General features: G+C 41.1%; 2 protein-coding genes across 2 annotated transcripts in view; one reads left to right on the plus strand and one right to left on the minus strand.

Moving 5' to 3' along the window:
- LOC129185850 (uncharacterized) overlaps positions 1 to 3,990 on the plus strand; it is a 22,911-nt gene extending 18,921 nt beyond the window's left edge. Inside the window, exon 4 of the mRNA XM_054783388.1 lies at positions 1,414 to 3,990. Coding sequence (XP_054639363.1) covers positions 1,414 to 2,294 — 881 coding nt within the window. The 3' untranslated portion in view covers positions 2,295 to 3,990. The remainder of the gene's footprint in view (positions 1 to 1,413) is intronic.
- The window catches only part of trim62.1 (tripartite motif containing 62, tandem duplicate 1), a 46,514-nt gene continuing 22,044 nt past the window's right edge, over positions 2,123 to 26,592 (minus strand). Inside the window, exons 3-6 of the mRNA XM_054783385.1 lie at positions 16,925 to 17,020; positions 13,430 to 13,686; positions 10,556 to 10,671; positions 2,123 to 7,855 (exon numbers count right to left, since the gene is read on the minus strand). Coding sequence (XP_054639360.1) covers positions 7,305 to 7,855; positions 10,556 to 10,671; positions 13,430 to 13,686; positions 16,925 to 17,020 — 1,020 coding nt within the window. The 3' untranslated portion in view covers positions 2,123 to 7,304. The remainder of the gene's footprint in view (positions 7,856 to 10,555; positions 10,672 to 13,429; positions 13,687 to 16,924; positions 17,021 to 26,592) is intronic.

Consider the following 26,592-nt stretch of genomic DNA (forward strand, 5'->3'; position numbering starts at 1 on the left):
ATGCAACTTTCACATGTCCCTTTGGACAAACAACTGGAGAAACTGTCTTTTTTTCATTTTTGAATGTTTATGTTGTTTTCATATTTTACTGATCTCAATTATAGAATGTGTGTGCCACACGCTGTACCCCGTGGTGACCACTAGGTGGCACTGTTGTGTTATGTGAAGAGTTTTTCCTTTGTGACAGGTTTTCCCTTTTTGTTAGAATAAAGAAGTGTTTTGTTGCAGTTGATTGACGCCTCAGAGTGCTTATTCCTCCAGCAAATATAATATAAAAAGACCAAGTACTCACACAGGTACTGCTGTGACATATACGGCTGCTAACATTGGCCAAATTCATATTTAGTATTGAATTTTATTCCTGACGCTCGCCTCAAAAAGTGAATAAATCTATATCTCTCAGTGTGATCTTGAAGAAGCCCCTCCCGTCGTAGTACTGCCCGAATGATTCTTGTTCCCAGGCCCACTGGGTTCTCAATAAATAGTGGCACCATCTCCAAAAGAGTTACACAGTGAAGCAGCTGTGCTTTTATAGCCTTTTAATCTGAAACTCTGAATGGTTATGAGCTAAACCTAAGTTACCATAGTGATCTAGCCGCCGTAAAAGATAGGATAGCCCCCTTTGTAGTACAGGCAATCCTGGCTTTAGACTCAACAGACCTCACTAACCCACCAGTACCCCCCTCTGGTTTGGTTCATTATAGAGTCTAAGTTAGCTTCAGTGTTTACAAAACTTGTTACGTTTTTTGAATGCTAAGTTGTTTTCAATGTCTACAATAATGTTTGTCAGGTTGATTAAGGACTAAACTGTCTTCAGTCTTTATACTGGTGTATATCAGGTTAAATGACGACTAACTTGCCATCAAGGTTTACAAAAATGTCAGGTTTATTGTTGCTGTAGATCAGTATTGTTGAATAATAACTTGTTTTCAATGTCTACAAAAATGCTTTTCAGGTTGATTACGGACTAAACAGTCTTCGGTGTCTCGTATGACGTTCATGACGACTAAGTCGGAGTCGGTGTTTTATAAGAAATGCTGGTTTGGTTCGTTGTAGCATCAAAAATGTTCATTTCAATTTCTACAAAAATGTTTTTTCAGGTTGATTGAAAACTAAAGTACGCTCAATGGACACACATTTCCACATGATAGGTTCATTGAAGACTAAATTGTCTTCAGTGTTTCTAGAAATGTGAATGTTATGTTCTTCGAAGACTCTGTGGTTTTCAATGTTAACAAAAGGTGGGTCATAATAAGACTCTAAATTGTTCAATTGTCTCTATCAATTCTTTTGGTTGGCAGCAGAAATGCTTCAGCTTGACCCCGACCAGGAAGTTGGGTGTTGTGGAAAAAATGAATTGGACTTTTGTCCACACTAAATGTCAAATGATCTTCTTTTGTGTTTTGCCTGCAGTTTATGTGAGCTTCCTGAGTCTCTTCGAGTCGTGGCTGACAGAGCTGAGCCTGCCACCCGACATCATCGCCCTGCGCTTCCTGCTCTTTCTCAGTCACACCTACGGCGCTGTTTTGCTGCTGACCATGCCCCTCATCACCATGGAGACGCTGACCAGACTCCTGCGGTCTCAGTCGTCTGCATCGTGCAAGCGCCATAGCGAGGTAGCATCAAGAGAAGAAGAAAGTGAGAATGAGGTTCAGGAGAATGAGGGCTGGCGGTCCCAGGCGACAAGTTACCTCTGCTGCTTGGCCGTGTGGGTGCTGGTGGCCTTCAGCGTGCAGTGCCGATGGCGGCTGGAAGAGGTGAGGCAAGTGACTTGTTTGCGTGTAAGCGGGTCTTTGATGAGGTGTCTGCCCAATCTGCTGAGCCCCCTCCCCAGTGCCGTGCACCCCTGCTGGGGCATGGCCTTCCTCTACCTGCTCTTGCTCCTCCTCCTCACCTCCAGCCAGCACAGGTGGAAGTGTGCCACCTGTGCTGCCACCACACACTCCCATGACAACTCTGCAGCATCCAAACTTTTGGAGTCTCACCAAGGAGACTTTCCAGTGGTGGTCGCCTGCGATTGCCCATCTGAGGGGGAGCAGGAGGGGGCACCTCTTATATTCATCATGGAAGAGTCGAAGCACACATGCGGGAGGCGTCGCTCGGGTGCTCCCCACCCGGGGGTGAACTTAACGATAGCCTCGTTGGCTGTGCTCGCCATCTTTGTGCTGCCTCTCTACCTCGGTGTCAACATCCTCCTGCTCAGAAGCGTGGAGGCCCTGCTGGACATGTGCATACGCTTTCTGCTTTTCTCAACGCCGCTGGCTTCCAAAAGCCACATGACGCATGAAGTATGAAGCGGAGCTAGATAGTGACTGGAGGGAGGAGGAGGAGGGAGGGGATTATTATTATTATGGGATTAATATGACGTGTGTGCAGACAGCCGGTCTGCCTGTCAACACTGGTTTGCATTGTGCAAATGACTGCTATTCGCGTGTGTGAAAGCTGCTGAGGAGGCAGGCTGAAGCATGTTGGCTAAAGACGCTCTCAAGCTCATTATTTCTCACTGCTCCACACAGGCTAATATTGTGATGCTGCTCTTTCACTGTTGATACACCTTAATTACATAACAATACCGTAAGAAAGTATTGTTCTAGAAACAAAAGTACATAAATGACTAAATAATACAAAACAAGATACACTAGGTCCCCAACTTACGGACATCCGACTTGCGAACATTCGGAGATACGAACGCAAGCTGACTGGTCTATATTTTCATGTATTTTGCCTTGTATCCATATTTATACTGCTACATGCTTGACCAGTAGAGGGCACTGTGACACTGCTAATGGGAGCAACAGGTAGAGGAAGACCAGGGGGAGGAGAAGTGAAGAAAAGCTACATTGTAGCTGTAGCATACAACCCGGACAGAGCGTGTGATTAAAGTTTATGAAGAGTTAATAGGTCTGCTTTATTCTACACCACCCACAGAACACTACCTCTTTTAGAAGACTCTAACGACTGTCCTTTTTTTCAATAACTCCTCCTCCAACTCCTCCACAACAACGTATGCTCGACCACTCCTCTTCAAAGGTAAATAACATTTATCATTACGTATTATTATATCATTTTTATTGTTGTTTTTTTCATTAATTATCCTCGTTTAATATTACTACTGCATCCAAACTCATATTTACATACATACACATATACTGTATATGTATACACGTACATGTAGTACTTATATCATTGGTAATATTACCTTTTGTTGGACTTACGGTCATCTGGTACCAATTGTGTTTGTTGGTTGGGGACTTAGTGTATTGACTGATTGGACAAAAAAAACACACAAAAAAAACACCTAATTTGACACAGGTGGGCACACACAAGTGGAGGGAGGACGTTACAGCCAAAATTAGGAGTAAAATTAAAACACCCCCCCCCCCAAAAAAAGCCATCCAACATGAAATGTATACATTAATAAAAGTAGGTGCGAGGTGAAAGTAACGTAACATACACAAATGTCCATGTTTATACAATAAAGAGGAGCAAGGGGATTTTTGTTTTTTCTACGATATTAACGCTGCAGATACTGATTGGTTGGATTACATAAGAGGGCGGGGCCAAGGTGGTTTGACACAGGTGAGCTCAACAAGTGAGGAATGAAGTAAAAGACAAAATTGGGAGTAAAAAGCAAACAGAACACACAACTGTAGCATGAAGTTCATATATAAAATAAGTGGGGGTTTTTTCTATTAACAGTGGAGATACTCATTGGTTGGCCTAAACAGGTGGGCGGGGCCAGGTGTCCAAACAAGGGGATGGGGTGGATTATACAAGAGGGCGGGGCCAATGGTTTGTATATGTATGTCAATTTTGTATTGGAAAAAGTTTTTTGGATGCATTTTAAACAAGTGGGCGGGGCTGACAGGTGTGCAAAAAAGCCCCAAGATAAAATACTTAAAAAATACAGCATAAAGTCTAAAACTTTAAAGGATTAAGACATTTTGAAAATTGTATATTGTATTAAAAATTCTGAAATAAAGTTTTGTTTTGCCACTTCAAAGAAAATGCAATTTTTTTCTATATTGTAATTTGGTTTGCACACATTCTTTCTTTTTCATCCATCCATTCATTTTCTATCCTGCTTATCCTCATTAGGGTTGCAGGGGTATGCTGGAGCCTATCCCAGCTGACAGGCGGGGTACACCCTGGACTGGTCACCAGCCAATCGCAGGGCACATATAGACAATCAATCATTCACACCTATTTACAATTTAGAGTAGCCGATTAACCTAACATGCATGTTTTTGGAATGTGGGAGGAAACCGGAGTACCCGGAGAAAACTCACGCACACACGGGGAGAACATGCAAACTCCACACAGAAATGCCCAAGTGGAGATGTGAACCCAGGTCTTTCTTTTTCATTTTGAATTAAACTTATATCAATATAAATATAAAAAACACACACAGTATATGGCATGCAAAGATGAAAAGCATAAATGCCAACAGCAGAGGGCGCTCCGGTAAGCAAATAGTTTCCAATAAGAGTTTGGTGAGGAATGAGCATCAGGAAACAACTGAATTTCCTTTTTCATTCTTAATTCCTCTTCACAATGTATCCTCAATTCTTACAATAATGCATCATCACTTCTGCAAGTATACACACACACACACAATAATGTACAATATAAGTACACACACACACATACTTTTCATGAAGTGATTTAATAAAACACAGTAGCAACTATGGGATGGATTTCCATGACAATTTGAACACATCCACCAGAGCCGCGGCATCCTAAAACTGTGTAATCCCTCTTAAACCCCTGCTTTTTTTCCTTGACATTCGTGTCATTTAGTAAAACTAATCCATGTTGCAACCCTCAAAACTCCGCCGGGTGATGCAAATATCATTTTATGTGAAACTGTGTTCAAACCAGGCAAATAACGGACGCAAAAAGACAGTGGATGATTTCAGCTGTCATTTATTGTACATTACAGTCCCCACGAGGCTCCAGCAGCACACTGCAGGAGTGTTTTACACGTGGATGGGTACACAGCCGCCATCCATAAAAAAAAAGACACAATCATCAATAATATAATCATTAAATGTGTCATAGTCATTATCATCATAAACATGTTGTTTCTATCCCCAATGCCTGGACGGCAACCTCACATTAATCTCATTTTAAATATTGACACACAAAACTGTCCAAGGATGCGACCCTGGGGGGGTCCTGGCTGTTGGTTTTAAAGCAGATTGTACTGTACATCAAAAACCCTGCAACTTCAAAGAAAACGACAAAAAGAAAGATTTGGAATGTCCTTACTTGGACCCTCGTCGAATCCCATCCTGCTGGAGCTGACGGGGAGAAGGTGCAAACATGGCAAAAGGACAAATGAGGTGTGTCATCATTTAGGCTTTTTGGCATGGCGCAAGGGTGTGCTCGGAGGTCCAGATGGGCTTGTTGCTGGATTGGAAATGATAGTTCAGGCAAATACACCTCCGTGCCACGTGGCTAAACCCCCCCCCCCCCCCCCCCCCACACAAACACACAAATCTACCAGTATGTTGCATTTGGCTGCAGGACAAGAGGCTCTTAGTGGAGATTCTGCAGGACATGTGCTGATAAAGCCCGGCGCTTGGAGGCACGTGGAGAGGACAAATACATGCGAATCTCACCATCGTCGACAATGTTGTCACGCGGATTAGCGTCTTCGCAGCTACCCTGGACTCAATATCATTTAGTAGCGTCAGAGACCAGGCGGGGAGGGTAGATTTGTACATTTAAAAACGTGTTTGTGTAAACCAACTCTTCTACTCTTGAGCCGCTGCACACAAAAAGTTGAACATGTGTCAAATCATGCACCCCTACTGTGTTGCCTGTGCTACTATTTTTCTGACAAATACACCACATGGTGGCATTATTATTATACCGCTGAAGTCAGATGGACTGGAGATTTCTCACACAGCTCAATGCCGTCTACTAAACACCCACTGTTACTTTAGAGTCTTTAGCTGAATCAACACAAAATTTGGTACACACGTTTAGAGGACTGACAAGCACATAAGGGTATAACTTGAGCGCGATTGGTTGAAAAACATGGCTGCCATCAAGCAAAACGTCTTTGCAGGGGCACGGGCCGGGAATGAGCAACTAATATACATAAGTCATTGAACATTTGTCTTATGATTATATAGTGAAACCTCGCATATTTGTGACTCTGCATCCGCAACCCTGCAATTTAGACAATTTTTTATAACAACATTGTTTTTTTCAAGGAAAACCCGCCATGACTTGCAAAGAAAGTAGTCCGAGGCAAACTCCAACTTGCTTGGGGAGGTGTTGTTTATATGCAGCTTGTTATTTACACCCTTAGTCATACTGTACATCACAAACCAGAAGGAGCTCATCAACCCAAATGCCGACCTCACTCACGGTGCAACCAAAAATAACACGTGGAACACAATGCGGGTATCAAAACACGCACCCTTCCCCAAAATGAAGTTATCCAACATACTTTCAAATAGCGGTGTATTTCATGTATATTAGTGTGCGTCTATTTTGATACCAGCACAGTCCGTGTGTTAGTTACATTGTATTGGTTTTATTTTTGGTTGCACCGTGAGTGAGGCAGGCATTTGGTTAGTTTGTGTTAAGAGCGTCAAAATGTCATTTTCGCATATCATCTGAGGATGCAACCCCTGCGAATAGCGGGGCTCAATTGGTATCAGTATTATACTTGTATGTATGCTAGCATGTCTTCCGTAGCAATTTGACCACAACCCATAGGGGGCGCCACAAATATGTCACTTGTCACGTGACGAGTGTACAGGTACAGTATAGAACCAGGTCCTTTCTCCATCAATAGCAGCATTGCTTGTGGGCGACTGAGGGTGCCCACCTCCAAAAGGGTACCAAGGACCGTGTTGGTAAATTAGGACGATCCTCGACATTTTCACTCATTCAAGTAGCAAGCACGTCAGCCCCACACTGAGGAGATGCGGGTAGGAATCTCAGTTTGGATGTTCTCCCAATGCTTGTGTGGGTTTTCTCCAGGTACACCGGCTTCCTTCCACATCCCAAATGCATGTTTAGGTTGGCCAGTCCAGGGTCTTCCCTGCCTCTCCGGAGAACACGAGAGTGCAGAACATGTTGCCATCATCACGTTCCGTGTAGCCTTCATTGTTACACTGCTTGGTTGCTTCAAGTTGGACAAGAAGCCAGATGCCACAATTTCCCTCCCTAGGAGCGTCTCCATTTAGTGCCATCCACTCAATAAAAGACGACAAACTTCACAAGTCACAAAAAACGTTAACATGTTAAATGGATTTCCTGGACATCAATTACTGGTCCAGCTCTTAAAGGCGCACGGTGTTGATTCGCAGCGGCTGCACGTTCTTGCCGTTGGCGTGGCTCTGACCCGGACTAAAGTAAGGGAAGACCTTGGTAGGGAATTTCTCCCGGTAGGTGTAAAGCCAGGACATGTCATCTGCATTGTAGAAGATGAGCAGACCTTTAGGGTAGTCCAGGTAGACGCCTACCTTCTCCAGCTTGCTCTTGACATTGAGGCGGGTCCACGGCTCGGTGCAAGCGCTGTACTGGTTCCCGTCGTGCATGACGATGCAGTAGAAGCCTCGGCCGGGCTGGATCTGGATGCTCCCCTTGCGGCTGACCGTCTCGCTGGCCACGCCGATCATCCACTGGGTCTTCTCCGACACCATCACCTCCCAGTAGTGCACGCCCGATGCAAAGCCCTCGGCGCCCAAGACGGACACCTCCACATCAAAGCGGCGCGGCGAGTCCTGCAGCGGCTGCGGGTGGAGGTTGCCGTAAGCCACAATGGTGCAGTCGTCCGACAGGATGAGTCTTTGGTGGGCCGTGATGGGGTCAAGGGTCAGCGCAGCAGGCACTGATGATTAGAAACAACAGTTTAGTGCGGTTTCCTTTTGCTCTAGGGCAAGGGTGTCCAAAGTGCGGCCTGGGGGGGCATTTAAGGCCCGCGACTGTTTATATATTTAAAAAAATGGTTTTAATTCTAAAAATATGATTAAACAAGAAAATTGGAAAAAAAAAACGAGCAAAAACGGAAAAAAGAGCAGTAATTTTACAACTATAAAGACAAAATATTAAAAGAATAAAGTCATAACATTAAGAGAAAAAAAATGCATGAAGTTGAAATATTAAAAAAGTCGCAAAATAAAGAAAGCAAAGAATAAAGTGTCAATTTTTGGAAAATTAGGTAGGGGGAAAAAATTATAATATGCTAATATTTTATATATTTTATAACTTTATAAAGTTAAAATATTATGAGAATAAAGTCATAATATGAGAAAAAAATGTACAATCAGAGTTGAAATTCTAGCAAAAACATTAAAAAAACAGCGTAATGTAAGGACAAACAGTTCATAATAATAATAATACGCTTTGCCACTGATATCACAAAGCTGAGATGCAGGCTGTTTTTTTCTTTAAATATAAAAAATGTCTTTACATATCTACAGTACATGGGTTGGGCTGCTGCTTTAGGGCTTCCTCTACAGTTGCAAACTGTAATGCACTTTTAATTCACTGATACTTTCACCCATTAGTCCTTGATGACAAAAAATACCAGCTTCCCAAAAAACTGCTGTTGGAAAAAAAAAAAAAGAAAAAAAGAAGTGTTTGATTTAACATAAAAACTCACACTCTAGGTCCTAAGGACGATAAATGCAAGCTTACAAAAACTGTTATATATATCACATATTCATATTTTTTTAACCCACTTTTAACAAGGAAATCTTTCTAAAACATTTCAGAATCAAATTTACATATCAAGTATGAATTATATTTTGGGGGATTTTACATAACGCCATGGTTTTTATTGTAACCCCCCCCAAAAAACTCCAATAATTTCTATTTCAAGGAGTATTTGGTTATTATTCTTATTACTAGGCCCTCACATAGGTCACTAATTGGCACCAACATTGATTTTCATACATTTTTTACACTTAAGGTCCCAACGACAGAAAAATGTCAGCTTCTAAAAAACTGCTGTAGTATATGTAAAGGCCAGTATTCTTACACAAAAGAGTAAAAAGTGTTGAATGCGTCTTCATCTCAGAAATCTGTGCAGAACTGGATTCACTGAACCAAGTGGGGTCGGGGTGGGGGCTAGGCACTGTTGATGTACGACACTGCTGATGGGGATGTCATACAACTTCATGTAAAAAAATTCATGCTATCCCTTTTAACATAAAGGCTGCATTCGTTCATGTCAAGATCAATTAAGACTTAGAGTTTCAATGATTTCCAATAGGACACTTTTTGTTGATGAGAATAAATGTGCCATTTTTTTTGTGTTGCTTTGCCATTTTAAGGTGATTAACAGAGATGACAATTCCAAAGCAATGATTTGAAACATTTTTACCTATATTCATTCCACACAGCCATAATGTCCCGAGCATCTCTTAAGGGTTCAAATCCTCCCTAAAACCCAACCTAAAAATAGTGATTTGAACAGGACTTTACATTTTTAATGATAAGTGCGCACTACCAGGGATGCTCATTAGTGAAGGGTGAACTCACAAAAAGGACTTCAGGCGCTGGAGGAGGCAATCATAGCCGTGCTCTGAGCTTAAAGGAGACTGATGGATGGCTTGTGCAGCACACTCGCCTGGCAGCTTCATTTCTACACTGCAGTCTTGTTTAGGTGCTCTCCGTAGGGTGAGAATGTTGAACCATTTTAACAATAGCATACAAAATAGAAGCAGGAAGCTGTAATTACAGCAGCGTAGCTGACAGTCCTCATTTGAGGGCGTTAAAGAGAGCATAGTAAGGTGTCTGCACTCCAGCCAGTGGCCAAGATGAAACCCATTTATGAGTGATGTTTCTGGTGTTTGTTACAGCCATTAAAGGCCAAATAATAGCCTCACCCTGGGGCCTGTGCCGACAACACCACTCGGTTCTCAGCGTCTGAACCCGGCTAAGGATTGAAGGATGTTGGTAGAGAACGTCTTTGTATCGTCTCTGGCAAACCACCGTTGATGGATTGGAACCAATTGTTCCATTTGGCTGACAGTCAAGGAGAGGGAAGTAAAGAAAAAAAACAGCAGGTTGCAATAATGCCTGGCCTCCCTTCTCAGCTTGGCAACAGGTTGAAATGGGAGGACTGATGGGAGGGAGGAACAAAATTCCTAAGCACATTATTTAAATCATCGTCTTCTGCTAAGAGTGATTGATGGAGGAAGGCAGTGCTCCTCTCGGCACTGTCTGAAGGAGAGCAAGGCGGCCCTTTGGCTCGGACCGCTACTGGTGGTGGTCAGGATTAGCTGTAAATATCCAGAAATGCATGACAACCTAAAACTTGTTGGATACCAAACCGTAAACATTTTGGCTGCCTTCTGTTGGGGTATCAACAACAGCGGTACAGAACCAAATGGGGGCGTTAAGAGACAAACACTTCCATGAAATAATGTGGAAGGAATGCAAAGACGATATGAGCTTCCTCACATTGTTGACATCTGGTTCTCTGTTCCACACTGTACCATCCCGTGACGAGCTGAACCGTACCACTTAGTGGAAACGTACCTCTAAGGTGTGCCGCTACGTAACCTTGCAAAATGCCACCTACCTGGAGAGACGTCCTGGAAGAGCGACTTCCATATGGTGTACTGCAGAGGTCCCATGTACTTGGATGTGGGGAAGTCTTCGTACGTCAGATTGGTCTCATGTATCTTCCCTTTAATTCTGCCACAGGAAGAGATCAATGGTAGCCTCTATCAGTTGAATTGCCACTAGCTTAATAACGTAGTGCCTCTCTCCATTCATCTCCTGGATGGGGGTGAAATGCCTCCGTCATTGGAGTTAATTGACGGAGCGACTGAATGGGGCTGGATGACGCTCCGATATGGAGCTCCACAACTCCTGTAGGAAACTCTGAGTGGGTTACATCAAAGTCAGGGAGGAAAATGTTTCTGCATGTGTAAAAGGTTTTACTCCCAAATATGATATAATTTAGAACTGCAACGATTAATCGATGAATCGATTACTAATCGATTATCCAATTAATTGCCAACTATTTTGGTAATCGACAAATCGTTTCATTGAAAATGTACTGTAAATCTACTGATTTCAGCCCCTCAAATGTGACTCTTTAAAAATTTCCTTAGTCATCCATGAAAGCAGACCTATAATCTTTGCGTTTCAGGCAAAACAGGATAGTCACATTAGCTTTGACTTTGGAAAAGAGCAATCGACATTTTTGCCTCTTTCTGATATCTTGCGAAGCAAACCCCTGAAGAACATTCCCACGCAAAGTATGGGATTTATCCACTTGTACTTGTGCGTGGGAAAATGCATACATTTATGCACAACTCTTACCATGCGTACACACAAAACCTAGTGGTAGAACAGTGAAACTACAAATAGCTGTGGCTGTGGCTATTCAGCGCAGGCCATATCATCTTGCTACGTGCTTCACAACTTAACCATCAAAGAAGGCACCGGGGCTCATTTGGAGTTATCAACCCCATATTCTTATACATTTTTATTTCCTGTAGTTGTTGAACAAGCAAGAAAGTGAGCACATTTCCTGATCAGAATGATGTTTTCATCGCATTATGGCTCAATAGCTAATCTCATGCTCCTGCACAAAGATGTTAAAGGGTTCAATTAAAACGTCCTCTACAAACCTCAGGAAGATTAAACATGACGGCTGTTTTTTGGAACCAAATCGCCATCTGCTTAGGGATTATCTCTACTTGTTGCAAAACAGTACACCCCACAGATTTCGGCAAGCATTTTATTACAGTATATCTTGTCATGAGACAATACTATAGAACGTAAACTTGAATATACTTTAGAGTAGTCAGCAGGCGTGTCACAAGACACCCAGCTCACGAGATGAGACGGCACACGAGATTGAGGTCCAGGAGAATGAGACAAGGCAAGACTTTAACATTAATGTTAAGTACAATGAAAAAAAATTATGACTGGACAAGCAAACTTTATTTAACCCAGTCACAAAACAATGCAGGTGTGTTTTGAAATGTTTAGTTTTAGCATCAATATTTACAAATAGACACTAATTATATTATTGTCAATTTTTTTTAAACCAAATAAACCACTAATGTTATGATAATATATAATAATATAATCATAATAATGCAGTATTTCCTTTAATATATCATCTCTCTGTAAAGTTGTGGAATTGGTGTTTGTGACTTATATTTCCCTCACACAAAATTCGTACCGTCTGTCAAACATTTGCGGCATTTCTTGAAATGGTGGCTTTTCAACTGTATTCCATCCATTTTCTATGTTCTTATCCTCATTAGGGTCGTGGGTATGCTAGAGCCTATCCCAGCCAACTTTGGGCGAGATGCGTGGTACACCCTGGACTGGTCGCCAGCCAATCGCATGGCACATATAGACAAACACATGTTGCAGATTAAACAAACATGCATGTTTTTGGAATGTGTGAGGAAACCGGATTACTGTGTGGCCAACATCATAACCACTTACAGAGCACCATTTACTTTGCGATGTAGCAAATTACACATCCTGTGAACGCACACCATTTTGCCTTCTTCCGTTTGTATTGACTTTGTCGATTAAACATCTCAATGAGTGTTGACTGTCGGCACGAAGGCTCTGCATCTCGATGTGTAGTTTTTCCCCACATGGGAAAATTGGTGGATATGTTTGAAGTAAGTCCGTCAGTCCATCCGTGTTAATGGGCTCACTTTGCTAATCCGGTTTGAAGTCGGAATATTCCCATGAGTGGGCTGTGGCATTTTGCTTTGCAATCATCTTATTCTCCTTGTAATTTTGACTTCCTTAACTTGCATTGCTCCCCACGAGGCTTACTTGCTGCACTCTGTGTGTATACTAGTGGCCCGCCTCCCCTCACACAGACAAAACGACTGACTGACAAGAGGTCTCACTCCGTTCGATCTCTGTTGTTTCAAGGAATGCCATTGTTCTATGAAGCATCAAGTGTTGAACCAATGCAGAGTGAACCCTCTTCCTGCCTGTTGTACAGTGACACGAGATCTTGTGACAGGCCTAGTAGTCAGTGTCCAGCTTGTACTGTATAGCAGTATAGATTTACTAACCACTGAAAATGACACACCAATAATTGTCTGAATAGCTGGCAACACAAGTATGATGCTAAATAATTGCCTTGCCTACAGTCAAGCATGGTCTGGGGCTGCATGAGCGCTGCCAGTGCTGGGGAGCTCTGGCTCATTAAGGGAAACAAATTTGTACTGTGATGTTCACTGTGATGTGTACTCAATTGTGTTGCTAGCCAGACAATAGTGTGTGTGTGTGTGTGTGTTGACTCTTTTCAGTGGATAATAAATCTATACTGTTATATAAGCTGTACTTGTATAACTGACTACTCTCAAGTTAATTTCTATTATCCCTTGAGAAGATATAATCCAATGTTTCTTGAAATCAGAGGGTGTATTCTCTTCTTTGACTATATTGCAGATTCTCTTACCTTTCGGACGTGATGGCCACCCCCTCCAGAAAGTCGTGCCGCCCCGTCTCATCGAGGCGCTCCTGCAGGATCTGGATGCCCTCCTTGACGTCGCGTAGCTGCTGGCTGTAGCGCTGGATCTTGTGCTCGATGTCGGTGAGCTTGCGGGCTGTGTCCATCTCCAGCTCCTCCAACATGCTCTTCTGACGCTCGCGCAGAAAGCGGTGGAGGCGCTCGAAGGCGTCACCGATGGTGGCGCGGAGACCTTTGGCTGAGGACTAAAAAACAAGACGCAAGCATCCATCAGTCTTACAAAGAGGACCAGAATCCTATAGCCTTGTACTTGCTTATACTACTATGTTTCTTACCCACTGCTTCATGACAACTATTATTTCTGTGGGCATCAAGCTCTCCTCTGATGTGTGCATGCTGTTTTAGGAACTTTCATCTGAAATTTAATTACTGTAGCCCAAAAATTCCCTCCAGAGTGGCGGCTGGTACTGTATGTTCTCTGTGGGAACCTATTAAATGCGACTATTTCTCAAGGAGTATGACAGTTATGACATTAGGGGTAGGCAGCGTCTCAGCCCTCCTAGCTAGTTGAAGAGTGGAGTGGGAGGATGCAGCAGGCCAGACAATCAGTCTCGCTGACTATGGAGCTGAGCAGGTAGGTGTCTGCAGCCCATGGAGACAGGAGACTGGATAGGATACCTTTCAGGCAAGTATGTGATTATGAAGACAATCTGCGGTGTTGTGTGTGTGTGTGTGTGTGTGTGTGTGTGTGTGTGTGTGTGTGTGTAGGATCTTCCAGAATGTGAACAAGCCAAGTATTCAAATTGTAGCACCTCTTAATTGTGTTTCATTCTCCATCTCGGGCATATTTGGAGAGACACATAAAGGGGAAAATTAATAATGAGGCCCCTTTGGCGAGGAAGCAAAAGGAGGAGTGGAGGTGGAAACACGAGGAAGTTTGGACAAATGTAGAAAAATCTAATGAGATCAGTGCATTTTCACTGACAAGTGGCTGTAGTGCAGTCAGGGCACATCAACAGAGCGGGTTGGCCTCAATCTGACGGGAAGTGGTGCGATGCTGCAACAGGTGCGTCGATCAACGCTTTACTCAAGTGTGCCAGGGGAACTTTCAACTCACAAGGGAAGATTGAGGATTTTTTAAAAGGTCTCTTATCATCCTATTCTGCAAAATGTACTTTTGAATGATGTTGTAACAGTAATAGGTGTCCCTCGAGCCTGTTTATGAGCACCAAATGTGAGAAAAATCAATCCTCTCCCTCACTTGTTGGCTCCACTTCTGACAGAAGAGGTGCTGAAACAGTCACTTTTGAAGGTTTTTCATAATATCTTCCAAGGAAAAACCTTTTTCCTCACCACTAGCTGGATTGGCCCAACCAATATAAATATTGGCACCCCTGGTTAAGATGTGTTCTTTAGCTTCTAATAATTTTTTTTTCCCCACAATGGAACTTTAATTCAAGTGCATTAAGAAAAAAACAAAACAAACAACAAAAAAATTCACACATCAAGAAATAATTATTTTACATCAAATCATGTGAGCCACAACTATTAGCACTCCTGATGTTAATACTTTGTGCAACCACCTTTTGCCAACAAAATAGCACCTAATTTTCTCCTATAATGTTTCACAAGATAGGAGAATACAGAAAGAGGGATCTTTGACCATTCCTCTTTGCACAGTCTCTCTAAATCATCCAGCGACCTGGGTCCTCTCCTCTTCAGCTCACTCCACAGGTTTTCAATGGGGTTGAGGTCTGGGGACAGAGATGGCCATGGTAGGAGCTTGATTCTGTGTCTGGTGAACCATTTCTGTGTAGATTTGGCCACATGTCATCTTGCTGAAAGACCCAGTGACGACCCATCTTCAGCTTTGGGCAGAGGCCACCAGATTTTGCTTTAAAATACCCTAGTATTTCAAAGTGTTCATGGTTTCATGCACCCTAACAAGGTTCCCAGGGCCTTTGGAAGAGAAACAGACACACAGCATCACCAATCCTCCCCCATACTTCACAGTGGGCATGAGGTGCTTTTCTGCATACTCTTCTTTTGAGTTACGCCAGACCCAGTATAGACTGTTTTTTGCCAAAAAGCTCTATCTTGGTCTCATCTGACCAAAGCGCATGATCCCACTTGAAGCTTGAAGCTTAATGATTGGGAGTGAGAAAAAGTTTTTTCCGTGCATGCCTCCCAAACAGCTTTTTGGAACGTAGATAGCACCTGGCGGTTGTTTTGGAGACTTTGTGACCCCAAAATGCTACCATTTTCCACGTCTGAAAAACAATCCAGTCAGAGACTGGAGAAAGAGACGTCACTTTGAGAACCCTTTTTCTTAGAAGTACGCATGGAATATGAAATACATTGCTTTCATATTGTGGTGGTGCATTTTTTGTTGCTCTTCTCTTATTCTGATATATATTTTTTTTAATTATGCCCACTTGTTGTCTGGCAAGCTTGTGCTCGAACACTCGAGCAGCCGAAGTAAACCTGTGCACACTTCTAAAAGACGCCATTCACCGTGTCAGTTTATTTATTTATTTATGTATTATGTTCTGCACATTTTGAAGACAGTTGTTTTGATAATGTGCCTCAGATAAAGGAAAGTTTGGGACTGAATGTGTACTACCAGAAGGTGCTTCTACCATCAGTTGTTTCATCAACCCAGACCTGGGAAAACACAAGCACTGACGCAGATGAAAATAAACAAAAAGTCAAATACCCAAAAAATGTTTGACTGTGAAAGAGGTGGGCGTAAATAAATCCACAATTGTTTCTACTAGATATAGTCTACAAATCCTAGAATAATGCAGTTCCGTGCCAAATTTCAAGGCTAGCTAAACAGGGACTGCTGCTCACTCATCTGGTATCTTGCAGTCTCTGCATTGATCTGTCAGTGTCAATCACTTGACAGTCAAACAACATTGATTTTGTTCAAATGTTGGCTGATTTTTAATATGATGCTCAATGAACTGCTTTGTCAACAAGGGGAGGTTGCTCTGGCTTCCGAAAGTGATATAGTGCCAGCTGACAGTGCTCATTCTGTAAATGTTGAAAAACGTATACAAGTATGTAGTAACAATGTACAATTTATTAATAACTACTCAGCACAAGACAATATCAGTGAATGTTATTGTCAGTATTTATTTTTCTTTGCTGTGCTGTGCATTTCACTTGCTGTTTACTGGCGGATGACATCTGTATGAAAAAAATGTTTTATCAAGTGAATACTTTTATTTTTTTTATTTCTTTTTTTTGGGTTACATTTTTTGGGTGTCATGAGCACTTAAAGATTCAAAACAACTGAAAACACTTGTGTTTTCTGCAACAAATGGTTTGACCGCATCAATTTGGGGATACACAATGTTCAAACATGTGAAAATGTGTTGTTTTGTTCAATGCAATATTCATAGAAAACTGGAGAGATTAATTCTTCCAACATAGAAATAAGAATTAGATGCGTTTTTAGGAGAAAAAATGCTGCAGCACCTTGGTCTCAGTGAGTTGTCTTTGCAAGAGCTGCAGGGCTTCGGTGTGACCCTTCTCGCTGTCCTGCAGGGTGGCCAGCTGCTCCTTCATCTCCCTCTGCAAACACAGGCCAACCACAAGCAGCAGCAGGTCAGGATAAAACAACATTAGAACCACTAATAGAATTTAATTTGAATATAATCTGCTCCCATCTTGCTGAAAACGGACAGCTACATGCAGAAATGCTAATCAGTCGCTTTATCTCAGCCACACGCTGCTCTGTTTATCCAACTTTGTATTGTTTGTTGTTACTGCTCGGTCTGCTTTCCGTGTAGATTAAAAGCCTCGGATACACGACAAGAATGCAGAAGGAGAGCCAAAACATGAAAAGGATGGCATGAAATCCCAGGAGACATCGGACTGCGTCAGAAGGAAACTGGGTCTAGTCTCCCGTCGGGCTTGCGCTGGGAGAACCTGCACCGTGCCTCAGCCCTTCTCAGTTCACCACACGCAAGAAACAAGGCTCTGCTGTCACATAAAATGCAGTTTTACTCTGATGCTGTCAGCTTGAGCATGCATGCATATCTGGGATCAGCAGATGTTCTTTCATTTTTTTAATTAACACCTGGCTGGTGTTAATTGTCCCAAGGGTTATTCACACCATTGACACACCATGGCTATAGCAAACATGACAAATATGGTTTGAGTAGGAAATCCCACTTCTGACACCATTTGTCACAGTTTAAGGAGTGGCACCCCCATCTTTGTCAAGTCTTTGTCCAGTTTATTTCACCGAGGTGACCTGTCGTGAAGGTCCTTCAAAATCGCCACACCATGGCTAAACAAGGATCCCACTTCTGACACCATAGGGTTGAAAAACCTGTATACTGAACATGGCAACAGAGGGCATGGATTTTCACAAGACAGATTTAATATAAAAAGGACGCTCCATCACACTAACTCACCCTTTCTGGACACACACAGGTTCTCCATCTCCATACCAAGCATCCTAGTGTCTCTGCCATCTGCAAGGTCTATTGAAAAGGGGTCACCTGTCCCAAGGGTAATTCAAACTTAGCACACCATCACTATGGTAAATGTGACTAATAGGGGTTGATCCTAACCAGTTATTTTTTTTCCCCCCAGACATAAACATGGGTTGAGTAGGTTCTCCCACTTCTGACAACAGGTCGTCCCACTTCTGAGACTGTGTAATGCCACTTCTGATACTGTGTACTCCCATCCCAAATGTATAAAGAGCTGTACAAAGTCTGCTTTTCAAACTGCTCACTTGTCCCTTATGAAAATGAAATAATAGCCAGCAATAGCCCACCTCAGCAACTTTTAATTTAACTGGCTCTAATTCAGGGTGAAACAAATGCAACAAAAGCAGGCGTCATCTATTTCAAAGCCACAGTTAAGAAAATCTTGACACCTTGTCGCTTTGCTCAGGTGTCACTTCCCTTAAAACACCAAAGGCAGCAAAAATCCCCCAAATGGAACTGTCAGCTAAGGGGGCTGAGGGGAAGAAAAAAAATATATAACAAGCAGCTACTCAGCTGAAATAAATACTTGAATAGATCTCTGCTGACAATAACAATTTAAAGCATCAAACGGCAACAGGAGGAGAAAAACATACAAGCAATTCATCAGTGTGTGTTGTTGGAAAACATCCCTGAGTGCAACAGCTTGTTGTAAACGACTCCATAAGATGCTGCATTTTCTCCTCTCAAGGACATGAGGAGAGGACAACAAATGGCTGCCATTACAGGGTGGGGCGGGCTAGTGGTGGCGAGCGTGACTCTTCATGTTAATGATGGAGGGGAGTGCTGCAGGCTTGGAAACCTCGACCGCCTCATCATTGCTACTGGCTTATGTGCAGGGAGTCAAAGGCCACTCCCACAAGCTGAGCTAAGACAGGAGCTGACAAGACTGGCCGAGAAAATGCACTACTCTGCCGCAAAATGTATGACTGACTGGTCGAGAGGGCATACGATTGGTCTCTAAACAAGCCCAGAACGTCTAAGAAATCAACTGCACATACTACTTTTTTTTTTTTTTTTTTTTTTTTTTTTTTACAATGTTGCCACTATAAGAGCTTTTAACCGAGGGTGTCACCACCATAACCCAGCCAGTATTCAAAGTCGGTGGCACTGTTGCAACTGTTTCCAACTCATGCAAAACGCATTAAAATCATCATGCCTACATTTAAAGGCTACCAAACTCCTCCACAACGTTCAATTACATAATCCTCCCTAATCCTTAGAGTGGCCTACAGATGTTCTTTTTTTACAACATAAGGAATGAAATCTGAAGTGCGGATGCTTGGAGAAAGATACGCTTGTGGATTCAAATTACAATACATACATATTGTAACTGTAAGGAAGAACATTTTATTTTGATCAAATTTTATTTTCAATGGTCTGCAACAATTCAACATAAAATTTGGATTCGGACCATTCTTAAAATACAAAATAAAAGGTCCATAGAACAAAGTTGTAAAATGTATTTAACCGCTGAAACATTATGAACATTTTATATAATGTTTTGTGTGATGATTAGTAAGACCAAGATTTTCACGGTTACCACTATTATCACAATACTGTTCAAATTTGCTCAAAATATACTCACACTTTGACAACAGTCATCTGTTGTCCGCTAAAAACTTTATGGTTTATCAATAAATTGTATAGAATTGTAAACTACATTGGGTTCTCTCTCTGGATGTTCTGAACTCCAGTTTAGAGCATAATACTGTTGCCTGGAGGATGTAGACAGAAAACTAGTGCACTGAATCAACAGCGCCTCTGCTCGTTGCAGCCAAGTCCTGCCTCAGTTACTTTAAGACACGATTAAGCAACAATTCATTTCATACAACTGACAGAATTCATAGTCAATCAACTGACTTGTCCATCCCTAGGCAGAACCTCTAAAACCTTGAAGCCTGAAGTCCCTAAGTCAAAATCTTCTGGAACAAGCTGCCTCTTAAGTTGTACAAAATCGTAATTGATCAAACCGCCGACATAACTCGCTATACTTTCAGATATTTTTGCAAGCATTGCTGAAGCCTTGCAAAATCTATGCAGAAATGTTATGCCAACAAAGGTGTGACTATAAATACAAGTTTGTTTGTTTTTTTCAATACAAAAAATAAATTACCTTGTCTTTTTTAATTTGAATTTTATTGAAATTGCGAACATTTTTCAACATTTTCAGCATTTTATGAATGTGGGAGGCGGAGCTCAGTGGCTCTGTGCTTGACAATGCAACCTAAGCCAGAGTAGTTGATCGCAGATACACTGAGCTTTCAGCACAGAGCGCCGTCAGAAGTTGATCAAATAAATATGAAACTGTGTATTGTTCAATACAGGGGTCACGGTTCGGTACGCATGTGTATTGAATGGTTCGATACAGATACATGTCTTGTTACACTCCTAGTTTCTAAACGCAAAGAAATCATCTTGACCAGACTCAGAATTTCCAATGTACATCTACCCCCACACATTCACTATACAGCATTTACAGCCCTGCAAATTTGGTATTTAAAAAAAAAATAATAATTATATATATATATTCCCCCCGCAGCAGTAAACAAATCTCATTCACCCTAAGTTGGTATCCTAATCATTCATAAATACGTGATAATAGCAGTAAAATGTACAGCATACATGTACCACTGTTAAAAAAAAAACAACCCACAACATCTTACATGTTTAAGTCTTTATGCTTCACTGATAATGCAGTGTGTCAAAAATAGACCTTTTTCTGGGAATCTCAATTCCTCGTGGATTTTTTTATTTATTTTTATTTATTTACAGTATTTTTTTTTTTCCGGAGGATTGCCGGAAGAAACTCCTTTGAAAAGGAGAGATCTGCTGTATTCACCAATATTCACGGAATTGCATGCATAACTCTAATTTGTAGACCTTTTTTTTTTTTAAAGGGCCATTTTCGCAGCTCAAGTTCCCAGATGATGCATGTCAATTTCAAAGCCCGTCTTCACTCCTTCGACATTGCGGGGGCTTTATTCATTATTTATAGTGTCTAAAAGTGCATGCTGCAAACTCTCTCCCTGTGGCCCTGGTTTAAAAGCCAACACAAATCCCTTAAATCTTCCATACTGATGCCAGCTTTATTATGCTCTGCAGCAGCTCCTTCAGGATATAGCGCTCAGTGTGATGAAGGAGCAAACAAAACATGCTACTTCACAGGCATGAATAATTATTTTTTAAAAAAGGCCCTACAGGATGGAGAAAATATGCTCTCGGACGGCGACATGAATAACTGCTGACATCCAATGAAATACATTCCCATGCATACAAGTTAAGAAAACTTGGTGGTGGAAAACTACTGTGGCATACATGGTTGCCCATGCATACAGTATGTTTAGTTTGGCCGCCGTGTTGTCAAACAAGCAGACAGACCGCATCCGATTCATGTTCTTCAAATGAAAACTATTTAAATGAGTCGTATTAGCTTTACTGTATTTATTTATTTTAAGAAAACAACATTTCATAGCTGTACTATCACAGATCCCAGATGAATGACTTTGCTTTTATACCAAAATATTTGGTAAAAGAAGCAGCAACAAGAGGAGGCATCGATGCTGGCAGCCTCCAGCAGTCCTCAGTTTGTATATGGGGCACGCCATGTAAATGATGAACGCTTCTCGGAGGCTGCTGTTCTACTTCGTCATCAAATCTGCGAGCGCAGCACAGTATGCAAATGCCTCACCCCAACCTGAAATAGCTAAGGAAAACAACACTATGTGAGAGTTTAACTATTCTTTTAAAATGGCTAAACAGAAAGGAAATGATTTTGGAACTGGAAATAAATACAAATGTGTTACAACCTCTTAAATCATTTTGCTCGAAAAAGACATTCCCAAAATAAATAGCAATTTTCTTTGCATCTATAAAGGTCTACAACAATCTTGCTATCAAAGTTGGTATCATTGTTGGTTTCTGTAGATGTGGGAAACATGTGTATGCTACTGGGTAAGTGTAAAAGAAGCCGCTACATCAGTGAAACTTTTGGTCTCCAACTGTTCGCTTGTTTGCCAATTGAAGTGAGTGCTTGCGGATTTGTTTTCTCTTTTCCTACAAATCGGTTTTGTTTGGCTGTACAGCACGTATATACTGACACAAGCATCGCCTAGCAGTTCCTATAGCAAAGCAGCTGCCCCAAATAAAGCGGTTTTAAAAGATTAAGAATCATCACATTCCGATCATTTTTGAATACGATGGATCCCTGCACATTCGTGATTCAGCATTCACGGCCCTGCAAATTTGCAGATTTGTGGTCTAAAAAATTTTTTATTTTCATTATTTTTCTACAAAAAAATAGGCAATTTTTTTTCTGCAGGAAACACATCTCATTCACTAAGTTGGTAACAACTTATAAATATGTGATAATACAGAAAAAAATGTACAGGATACACATACCACAGTTTTTACATGTTTATGTTTCACTGATAATGTTTTTTCGATGATTTTTGTTGCGATTTTGCACTATGTTCACTTGCAGTGTCAGATTTCCTGGAGCTATTTGACCTTTTTAAAAAGGAATATAGGGATAGAATATAGAGAGAACCAAAAAGTAATGGCATGGAAACTTGTTGGCACCAGAGTAAACATATCAGGTAAGTTTGCATTAATTTTGCAATTTTGTATATAAAGCTATGCTCGGACTGCTGCCTAGGTATATATGTGATTATATTTTGCCCAGAGAAACTGATCGCTATAACTTGAGATCTGAAGACTTTATCATGTTGACTGTTCCAAGTGTCAACTCAGAACAAGGAAAAAAGGCATTCAGTTATTTTGCACCATTTTCCTGGAATAAGATCCAATCTGACTTGAAGCTGGATAAGTTGGTCTCAATTTACTCTTTTGAGAGACTTTTAAATGTTTGGGTTGAGAAATTATCATGCTGTAAATGCTTTGCCTGATTAATTTTATTACCTTGTATTTTTATTGTTTAATTTTTTATTATTATGTGTGTATGAATGTCTGATGTAACCTGTAAATTGTGCTGCCTCTTGGCCAGGACACTCTTGAAAAAGAGATTTTTAATCTCAATGAGGTTCTCCTGGTTAAATAAAGGATAAATAAAATAAATAAAATTTACACAGAAATTAATGCAAGTTTATATTAGATACTAGCAAAATCCGGTACTAGCAAGAGTACTCCATCGACACAGGCCGCTTTTCCTCCTCTGTACTACTTTGATACCCCAAAATTCCTTCCAAATCTGACTGCCAATCAAAACCGTGGGAGTCTCCCGTGTGCAGTTTCCGTGTGTAGAGCCCATAACCCCTGCAAAAAGCAGGGAGCTACTGTATTCCTACCATCTGTTTTCACCAAGGAATAATGCACAATTAGTTCCTGTAAAGATGTTTTGCTTAATGGCAGCCATGTTTTTCATCCAAATGAGTATATTTTACACACGTGTGCTTGTCAGTCCCCTAAAAGTGTGTATGAATGAAATTTAGTGGTGATTTGGCTAAACACCCTAAAGTTACAGTGGTGTTGTGCAGAGTGGATTGAGCTGTGTATAAATTTTAATCAGTCTGCCTAATAGTGTGTCGTAACAGTGCCACCATGTAGTGTCAGAAAAATAATAGCACAGGCAACACAAGTAGGGGGTGCATGTTTTGACTAATTTGCAGTCATTTGTGCCCAGTGGTTTAGGGGTATTAGAATTAGTAATTTTTGCCCATGACAAACCTTGTAGTGTAATTCATTACAAATTCCATCCTTCTTTCAGTGCACAAACATGGCCTGGACAAAAATAATAACCTTTAACTTAATATTTTGTTGCACAACCTTTTGAAGCAATTACTGCAATCAAGTGCTTCCTGTAGCTTTCAATGAGACTCCTGCATCTCTCGACATGTATTTTGGACCACCCATCATGACCAAACTGCTCCAGCTCTCTCATGTTTGATGGGTGCCTTCTCCAGACTGCATGTGTCAGTCGGATGCAGCAAAGTAATCGGGGAACTAGGGATTTCCGATAATATCGGCCAACCGATATTAAGGTATTGTCTGGATTTCGCTCAAATGTATGGACAGTGCTCAGTATGTGTGGTCATGTGCCCTTCACCGGCATGCAAATGCGAGTGATGACCTCATCTAACTGCACAGTGCTCAACAGAGCAGACAGGTAGGACAGAGTAGGAGGTATCGGCCATCATAGCAACCTAGTCGCTATATTTAGCGACTAATCAGACCCCTCTAGATCACTGATCTGTACAAAAAAAAAATCTGGATAGCCCACTGGTCAATGACTTGTGAAGAAACACGGCCACCATATTACCACTCACAAGAAACACTTGACTATGACTTATGTCAGAACTTGTGAGTTGTTAAGTCTGTTGTTAGTTTGTTACCCACTCACACTAAATTCAAGGTTAGTCTTCAGACTAACCTCGCACAACAGGTGTGCTTGATCTTAGTCGTAAGGACAGGGGTATGATAACTTTTAAAAATTCTGTCAATATCATACCATACCTGAGTCATAACGGCTATACAGTATATAGGGGGCTGTGGGGGATATGTAAACAAACAACCGTGACGAGACTAATAAATAATTTGCGGTTGCTTGCAAATATAAAAAAATAAGTTTGTTTTTTTTTGTTTACCCGAATTTAAAATGAACCCCCATATGGAGACAATGTTTATATATTATTACATATTATTCCTGTGTTTTTTGTTAAAAGAGGTTATTTCTATTTCATAACACAAACAAAAAAAAAAATCTGAAAAAATAAAAATCAGCAAATGATTTAAATGATTTTAAAACTTGTCCAAAGTCATTCTCTTTTATGATTCATATTTTGTACAAATGAGAGCATAGTGAATTGTATGAAAGTAAGGAAAAAAGTAAAGGATTATGACCATGGATTTTAGTGGAAAAAGGGATGGGATATGCAGTTAAAATTAAAATCTCTTTCTAGAGGAGCAAAACTATGCATTGCTATAAGGGAGTGCTGAGCCAGGGTGCAGAGTAGAATTTTGTCCCAAAGGCAATGAGAATTAGAAGGGGAAAAAGTAGATTTAATATAGCCAAAAGATAGAGAATAACGTATCAAATCGTTTTTAAGGGACGAAGGTTGTGTTACTTGAAGGAATGGGAAAATCTCCCCGCTTTTTAATTTAAAATATAGATGTTCTGCGAGCCTCTTCATCTGCTTTCTACACTATGTATGCTGTGCGAATGTAGTCTGCTACGTACGAGATGTGAGTGGTAAGATGGCCTCTCGTGCGTGTGCTGTGGCGTTAGCGGCTTGCACGGGCGAGTGCGAAGTATGATCTATCCAGATTTTTTTCATACAGATCAGTGCTCTAGATATTAAAAAAAAAAAAAAAAAAAAAAAAAAGACTAGCGACAAATCTAATGAAAAGACTTTTGGAGATTCTGACATGAAAGCACGTATCGCTCTTCTCAATGAACAGCGAGTGCTGCTGTGGACCCTCACCCATCTAAAAGTACTCACAGGTGGTTCTGTTTTGTTTGTGACATAAAAAATTACTTAATTTGTTTTGCTTTTCATGTTTTTTTTTTAAATCACCTTTTGCAAATGCGATATGACAAGTTATGCCAATTTGCCCCCATTCGCTTCCCACAAGCAATGTGGCCACAAATAGATTGCAGCCCTGTGGGAAACACTGAGTCTTTTCTCTGTATGCTTCATTTTTGGGTCGGTAAACATAGAATTGATGTGCCTTGCCAAAAAGCTCCCCATTTGTTTCCCAGAAGCTTTGTAGCTTGTCAATATGCATTTTGGCAAATTACAGTCATTTATTTGTTTTATTAGTACTTTTATCAGTTTCTAGTTACAGTATTTCAATGACCATTGTGTTTTTTTTTCTTTCACAGAAGGGTATCGACAATTTTATCCATGTATTTGAATGCAGAAACGTCAACTTCCTTGTTCATTTCTAATTGTGTCATTTATTTTCCTAAGAATTGAATAGGGGAAAGCCACTTGGAGAAGAAGGCACAAACCAACACTTTCATATCTCACTGTGTAAACACACCCTGAAAATGACCCTTGGATGTGTTTGACTGCCAGAGGAATTTCACAACAACCCCAATAACAGCCAGAGCCATCTTTTTTTGTGTAAAGCCTCTTAGGATTACTCAGACCTCTGTCGTAGTCAGTATGTTATTAATATAAAACCATGTAGAATGTGTCAGGAACACAAATGGCCAAGTGAGGAGGCGTGTTGCTGCTGCAGATTTGTTTTGCTGTGATAGAATATGATGCAGCTCAGAGCGATGGTTACTTTACATGCGAGCAGGCCTCCTGCAGCCAGAGCTGACCAAATTAAGTACCGCGCCTGGCTCGCTTTCACTCAGTCCCCTGATAGCCGATAAATATTTGGGATTAAGTCACATTGTAAAATAACACAGCGGATCTGTGAATTTTAAGTACAGCCTGCGGTCAGGTATTATGCATTATCACATCCCTCGATGATTTGAGATGGTACACAAAACTGTAAAAAGGAGCATGATATTAAAATTATCATGCTCAAAGATAATTAAAAAATGAATGTATCCAGATAGTCATTTTCATCAATGCGTACGTCACTGTTAAACTTTTGTTTTTTTACCATAAACAGCGGTCAGTGTTTCCCTGACATTAATTTATTTGTTGGTGCCTGGACCTACAGTATAGGTCG

This window comes from Dunckerocampus dactyliophorus, chromosome 8, assembly GCF_027744805.1.
Source record: "Dunckerocampus dactyliophorus isolate RoL2022-P2 chromosome 8, RoL_Ddac_1.1, whole genome shotgun sequence".
Classification (NCBI taxonomy): domain Eukaryota; kingdom Metazoa; phylum Chordata; class Actinopteri; order Syngnathiformes; family Syngnathidae; genus Dunckerocampus; species Dunckerocampus dactyliophorus.